At 41.1% G+C, this 7,485-nt stretch overlaps 1 protein-coding gene across 3 annotated transcripts in view; it reads left to right on the top strand.

The window, feature by feature from the left end:
- Window positions 1–7,485, top strand: part of KLF11 (KLF transcription factor 11) — a 51,970-nt gene that overhangs the window by 2,530 nt on the left and 41,955 nt on the right. For all 3 annotated transcript variants that reach the window (XM_069107751.1, XM_069107750.1, XM_069107749.1), the window contains 2 exons: window positions 3,809–4,075; window positions 5,732–6,731. In XM_069107751.1, coding sequence (XP_068963852.1) covers window positions 3,809–4,075; window positions 5,732–6,731 — 1,267 coding nt within the window. The remainder of the gene's footprint in view (window positions 1–3,808; window positions 4,076–5,731; window positions 6,732–7,485) is intronic.

Below are 7,485 nucleotides of genomic sequence, written 5' to 3'. Positions count from 1 at the left end.
ATTGTATAACTTGTTAAATTGTTGTTTTTTTGCTTTGTGTTTGTTTTTTTTGTTTGGTGGGTGTCTGGTGTTTGATGTAGAAAAACTCGCTCTTTTGTGTGGAATTTTTTTTTTTTTTAGCCCCCCCCCCCCCCCCGGAGCTCAGCATGCAGTGCCTTGGTACTTAAAAAATGTTTTTGGATTGCATAGTTGCCTTCCACCAAACGAAGTCCAGATTGCTTTGTCTGCTTTCAAAACCCCAAAGTCTGATTCTCATGTACCTTTCTTTCTAGCTTTACCTCTCCCAAGCTGCATACAGCTGGACTACTCACAATAGCTAGAGATATTAAGAAAACTCAAATTTAGAAAGGTATTTACATACCATGAGGGGTTTCTAGAAAACCTGACATTTCATCCTATTTCAATTTCCCCTCCAGCAGGTGCCCCAAGGGAGTATTGGAGTCCCTCAGCAGGTTGCTGTTTTTACCAGCTTCCTCCTGTTGGCTAATACAAAGGGATAGTGGTTCTGAAATATGTGGATTTATATTTAGGATTGGAAATGCTTTGGGATTTTGTAAACTTCACCCCACACTCCTAAGATCATTTAAAGGAGTTTTGGTTTTTTTGGGGGGATGCTTGTGTTGTGTGGAGGCAAAAAGGATACATTCACAGATTTCTTTCCTTTGGTTCTAGGTTACTATTCCTGTTAATGGATGTCTGGGTTAGTTTAGCATGGTTATTGCTGTTATAAGTACAGCTTGGAAAAGGGGGCCCTTTGGGGAAGCAACAAGATCTTGAAGCATTTGCTTGAGGTTATAAGTAGTTCTTATAGTTTAAGGAAAGAGCCCTGGATTTGCAGTTAGACAACTTAGATTTTATTAATTCCTGCCCTGAGTATGTCACATCCCCCCAACGGGTTATAATTTCTTCATAAAATGGGAGGAAAGGTCTTGGACTAGATGATCCAGATCTTTAGTCCTTCCAACTTCAGAAACCTCTGGAAGAATTTTTGATTAGTGGTCTTATCACAAGCTAGTGTTGGGGAAAAGGCTTACTTTGATTTCATGCATTTGTTTGAAAGATGTCTCAGTTCCTTTGTGATAAAGTGAGGGGATTTGACTCCAGGGTCTCTAAGGTTCCATCTGATTCTTAATATGAGTATTGAGGGGGTGAGAGGATGGTGAGGAGAGGGCTGTTGCCTAATTCAGGAAGAAAGGTGGCCAGATAGAATGGGAAGGATATGATACCGTAAAGTAGGAAATCTGGGTTCCAGTCCCCTCACTCCTTCCTTGGGTCTACTTCTTAGCTGCATAACAAGGTATAAATCATTTAACTGACATGGGTGTCAGTTAACTCTGGGAAGGCAACATATTGGTATAGTACTCAAATTTAGAAGAAACCTGGGTTCAAATCCTGCCCCAACCACTTACTAACAAGGTGACTTTGGGTGACTTAAAATTTTTTTCCCCACATTCAATTTCCCTTTTTATAAAATGGACCTAATAATAACTGTGATACCTACCTTGTGCTCACAGGGTTGTTGTGAGGGTGAAATTTGATAGTGTGGTGTAAAGAGTGAGGGATCTGGAGTCCAAAGAACCCAGGTTCAAATCCCACGTTTGTAACTTCAGTTTCCTCATTGAAAAATGAGGGGAGGTTGAATAACATGGTGTCTATAGTTCTTCCCAGCTTTGAATATTAAAACCCAAAGATATGTATAACCTACATCTGATTGCTTTGCCCTCTTGGGGAGGGATGGAGAAAAATGGAACTCAGGATTTTGGAACTCAAAATCTTTTTAAAAATGAATGTTGTGGGGGCAGCTAGGTGGCACAGTGAATAGAGCATGGGCCCTGGAGTCAGGAGGATCTGAGTTCAAATTCGACCTCAGACACTTAACACTTACTAGCTTTGTGACTTTGGGCAAGTCACTTAACCCCAGTTACTCCTCCAAAAACAAAAAAAAAGTGAATGTTGAAAATTGTCTTTACGTGTAATTGGAAAAAATGAAATACTATTAATTTAAAAAAACCTTATGATATAAAGCACTTTCCATGTTAATTGGCATTATTGTATAAAGTGGGTATTTCTTTAACAGATATTTATTGAATGCCTATTATATCCAATACAGTTCATTTTTCTTCATTAGGGATCCAAGAAAGTCTAAGACTTGACTCTGCTCTTGAGCTCATAATTTGATAACCAGGAAAAACCTCTCCCAAGGTGTAATGGAAATGCAGATTTAAAGATCTTCCCTGCCCCTAGGCTAACGTGCACCTGGAGCCTGGGGTGGGAGGCTTGTTTTTCAGTAGATACTTCTTGATTGGCCAGTGAGTCAATAAGGTTGTTACATTCTCTGAGCCAGGAGAAGGCTATATAAGCCCTGATGTGTAGCTTTGTTTTGGGACTCACTTTGAGAAGTGTTCTGTGATTTGATCTGAATTCTGGGAAGCCGTTGTTGAGAGTCCCCCGGCTTTGAAAAACCCAGAATGTGGAAACCCAGATGTTGACTGGGTATGGATGTAATGGTTGGACAGTTTGGAAATCTGTCTACTTGATGTTTCTGTCTTGATAATTATACCTGTATACTTTGAAGTTCAGGGTGCTGACCTTTTCCCCTGAACAAGGTAAAGGATATATGTCTGACTGATTAAAGTAAGCTTGTTAACCCATTTTGAGTTGCTTTCCTTTAACAAAGCAGATCCAAGAACCTGTGTGAGCAGGCACCTTGGGGACGCTGGGGTGCTTGCTGCTACACAAGGTAATGCTGTAACTTTAGTCAGGGTACAGATTTTTTTTCCCCTAGATATGCTGCTAAAAGCAGGTTTTTTATTAATGCTCCAGAGTAACTTTGTAAACTCTTCAGAAGGTCAGGACTCTTCTTAAGCTCCCCTGAATGAGGCTATTGCTATGTCTAGACATGTGCCATATAGTGCTTACTGGTACCCATTGGTGAAGGTGATGGATGTGTCAGAATTCACCATTAGCAGGGGGTTAGCTCAGTCTTCTACACTGAGGATGGTTGTTCCAGTTGATGCTCTGGATCTGGCTTTTACTTCTGTGGTTGAGGTTTTAAAATACATATTTTGAAAAAAAATCTTTTTCTAGAAATCAGTGTGCTTTTAAAAATTTATTTTTTATTAGCAATTGGGGTTAAGTAACTTGCTCAAGGTTACATGACCAGTTATTTCTGGGTGTGGTGCTGAGTATCTGAGCCTAGATTTGATCCAGGTCATCCCGACACTGGAGCCAGTGCTCTTACTCTCTGAGCCACCTGGCCGCCCCTAAGCAATTGGGGTTAAGTAACTTGCTCAAGGTTACATGGCCAGGTGTTTCTGGGTGGGTGCTAAGTGTCTGAGCCTGGGATTTGATCTCCAGGTCATCCCGACGCTGGAGCCAGTGCACTTGTGCTACCTGGCTGCCCCAATCAGTGTGCTTTAACATAAGAATGCCTTTCTCATAAGTGCCTTTTTTTTTTCTTTTCCAGCTATGGTTTTAAAAAGAGAAAGTGAAATTCTACTTAGGAAATGTGGTTTAAAAGAAAAAGGAACTTAATAGAAAATGGAATGAACAGGAATCTGTTTTAGCTTCATGTAATAGACAAAGGGTTCTGGTGTAGGTGGGTACATGCATGTGTGTGATAATGGTTGTACAATAACAGATATAAAACTGAATGGACCATAGAGATCATATAGTAAAAGCCCCTTACTCCCATTTTTCGAGAGAGGAAGCCAAGTAGTAGGTAGCAAAGCTGAAGTTTCTACCTAGGACAGTGTTCCTTTTTCACCATAATGCCTCACAAAATTGTTGTGATTTGTTTTCTCTTCAGGCTGACATCATGGACATATGTGAATCTATCTTGGAAAGGAAGAGACACGACAGTGAGAGGTCTACGTGTAGTGTCTTGGAGCAGACAGACATGGAAGCTGTTGAAGCTCTCGTTTGCATGAGCTCCTGGGGTCAAAGGTCCCAGAAAAGTGACCTCTTAAAGATAAGACCCCTTACTCCAGTCTCTGATTCAGGGGACTTTACTGCCCTCCATGGTGAAGCTGCCCTGTCTGAGTTACCAAAGGACTTCCATTCTCTTTCTACCCTGGTAAGAAAGGGAGGGTTTAAGCCAGGGCAGGTGTGAAGATGGGGATGGGGCATGTTCTTGAAATGGTTGCGTGGATATAATTCAGCCTTTTTGTCTATTAGATTTTATTGTTGGGCTTCAATACTTCAGTACCACTGTGGGAACTTCCATTGATCTGCAGCTTGGTAGAAGGTGGCAGTCTTGATGAGGAGCCCTTCTTACCTTAGTTGGACTGGTCTTTAGAAGGCAGATATATACTAGGCTTACTGGGCGTAGCCTTTCAAAGTCCAGGATCACTCCCACACCATGGTGAGGCATTAGAACAAGACATTAGTGGAGGGTGGCTACCATTTTAACTTGGTTATTATATCGAAGTATTTGTCTTGGGTAGATACAGTGGGTTTCTGTGAAAAGTGTTTGTGATAGTGGGATTTAATTGAAACATTTCAAAAATTACAAGTCTCCATAAGTAGAATAAGTTGCCAAAGGAGATTGCGGACTCTCCCTCAATGGAGATCTCTAAACAAGGGTCAATGATTACTTGTTGGATATTGCTGAAGGAATTCTCATTAATGTATGGGTAGGACTAGGTGATGAAAATGTATACATTTATTGAAGGAATATTTTAAAATATTTCCTGGGTTTTCTCTAAAGGGTTCTATCTTCTGCTACTTCCAGCTCTGTCTGAAGATATACTTGTTTGTGAACTTTGTCAGCAAGGGTGAAATATCAGGTTGATGTTCAGATCCCCCAGGTGGCTACCAGAAGTGAGATTAGCCTCAAGCCCTTGAGTTGGAGAGAAGTGATGAAGGATTCAGTAGAGGAAAAAGTATAGGAAGTGGACTGGGTCAGTAGTTGGTGGGACAAGACTACAAAAATGATGGCAGTGTTTCAGAGACCCTTTAAACTTTTACTGGGTACAGAACAACAGGGAATGGAAAAAATGATACAGGGAGGCAGTTTTCTAAAGAGTTTGGTGCCTCTAGTATAATCATGCCTGTCTCAGAAGAGTGATGTCTAATGGATTGAGGCTCCAGTTGGAATTTTGTTTATAAGAATCTCAATGTAACAAATGTCATAGTGAATAGAGCACTGGCCCTGGAGTCAGGAGTTCAAATGTGGCCTCAGACACTTAACACAAAAACTAGCCATGTGACCTTGGACAAGTCATTTAACCCCATTGGCCCTCCAAAAAGCAAACAAAACAAAACAAATTGTTAAGTCTAATTGAAGAAATTACATTGTTTCACTGTGTACATCTGAAGTTGCATGATCTGAGAAAAAGGAAAGAACAAGGGAAGCCTGTACTCCTGTGAATCGATTTGCACTGTTTGGGCATGTTGTACTGTTTGAAGTGGATGGGAAGAGAGAATGGATGTTTAGGTAGAAAACGTGAAAGAAGCTGGTGAATGAAGGGGCTTTGGTTATAGTTCTGCCTGTCACTGCTACTATGAGATTATGAGGGGGCTTGTACACTGAGACTTTACTGGAGTCTGTAAACTTGGTCAACTCATTTAGGCTTTTTAAGCCATTTGTTTCATAGAATATTTAAATCATTTTGTTTACATCTTCAGCATATAGAAACATATTTTAAATGTATATCCTTTAAAATCAACCCCAAGCCTCTATGATAGCTTTTTCATACCTTGCCTTATCTGTTCTTTCTTTTCTTTTCAGTGCATGACTCCTCCTCACAGTCCTGATCTTCTTGAACCATCTACTTCATTGCTTCTTCCCTCCCAAGTCACTGCTTCCCAAACGGGAACAGGCCAAGCAATCTATTCGGCTCCCTCTGCAAATATGACTTCTGTTTTGGTAGCCAAATTGTCAAGAATGAAGATGGAGTCAGGGCTGCCCAGTCAGAAGTCAGAGGTGCCAGAGCCAGCTTCTCTTCAGCCCTACAAAGCCATGGTAACCAGTGTGATCCGCCACACTGGGCACAGTTCTGCTTCCCCTCACATTCCTGCAACCCAAGGAGAAATGGAAGGTGTTTCAGGCAACAGAAATTCCATAGGCCTGAAGGAAACTCACCACTCAAGAATTTCTGAAGCTTTTCAGGCCTTGCACCTTGAGAATGGTTTAAACCATGCTAATCTAGTCCCATGTTCCCCTCGTTTACAAAGTTCTGGTTCTTCTCTTTCTGATAAAGGACAACAGGGGGTATGGCCCATCGCAACACAGACCAACTCACCAAAGAATAGTGACAGTGATGCCCCAAGGAAAACTGCCTCTTATATTTCTGTCCCTGTTCCCATCCATCCTTCCCCTGTCCTCTGCCAAATGATCCCTGTTACTGGTCAGAGTGCTGGAATGGTTTCAGCTTTCTTGAAACCTCCTTCCCAGACAAGCCCAGCACCCATTAAGCCCATTTTACCCCAGACTGCTCCGATTTCTCAGCCTCTGCTCATGGGAACATCGGTGCCTCAAGGAGCTCTTATGTTGGTCTTCCCCCAGGCTGCCCTCCCACAGCCAGCATCTTGCCAACCAAATGTCATGACTCTGGGGAATACCAAGTTACTCCCTCTTGCCCCTGCTCCTGTCTTCATTACACCCAGTCAGAACTGTGTCCCTTCAGTAGACTTTTCCCGAAGAAGAAACTATGTTTGTGACTTTCCAGGATGCCGGAAAACTTACTTCAAAAGTTCCCACCTCAAGGCCCATCTTCGTACTCACACTGGTCAGTATGTATATAGGAAAGCTGAATGTTGCCTAAATTTCCAGCCATATTGCCCTAATCTTTTTTGATGGGAAAATGTGAGTGTATAAAGGAATGCTACATAATATGGCTGATTTGTGGGTCTTGTTCTTCCACTGCCAAAATAATGATACCGAAGCAGAAGGGCATTCTGATTTAACTGATTGTTGATCATTAGTGGCTGGATAAACACTTAAAATTTAGGTCAGGGGTTCTTAACTTGGGATCCAGAGATCCCTAAGGAGACCATGGAAAGGTTTTAGGGACTCTGAACTTGGATGGGAAAAGAAATGACATAATCATTTTCATTAACCTCTCCAACTGAAAATTAACATTTTGTTCAATTATTTTAAAACACTGTTCTGTAACCAGGTCTACCAGATGGCCAAAGGGATCCATGATACAAAAATGTTTAGAAACTAAAGTGTGGGTTAGATTGAGTGATGTCTGAAGTTCCTTTCAACTCAGATTTTATTAATGTTCTTAGGAACTAGCTATTTTCAAAGCTGTACCAAGCACCACTTTTAAGTTTTGTGGGTTTTTTAAAAAGTGTAAATTCAACATATATTAAATTCCTGCTTTGTGTAGAGCATTGTGCTTTGTGTTGGGAGAGATAGAAAAGTTATAAAAGAAATGAGTCCCTATTCTTCATGGAGCTTTTGATAATTTATGATTCTGAAGACACTTCAGGATGTTTCTTGTTGTTAAGGCACTAGTTATAAGCATTAGTTTTAGT

This window comes from Petaurus breviceps, unplaced genomic scaffold (assembly GCF_028583685.1).
Source record: "Petaurus breviceps papuanus isolate PSGF00001 unplaced genomic scaffold, PetGlider_PUasm1.0 90255, whole genome shotgun sequence".
Classification (NCBI taxonomy): Eukaryota; Metazoa; Chordata; class Mammalia; order Diprotodontia; family Petauridae; genus Petaurus; species Petaurus breviceps.
Note: the sequence above shows the minus strand (reverse complement) of the source record. Positions and strands in the feature narration are given on the sequence as shown.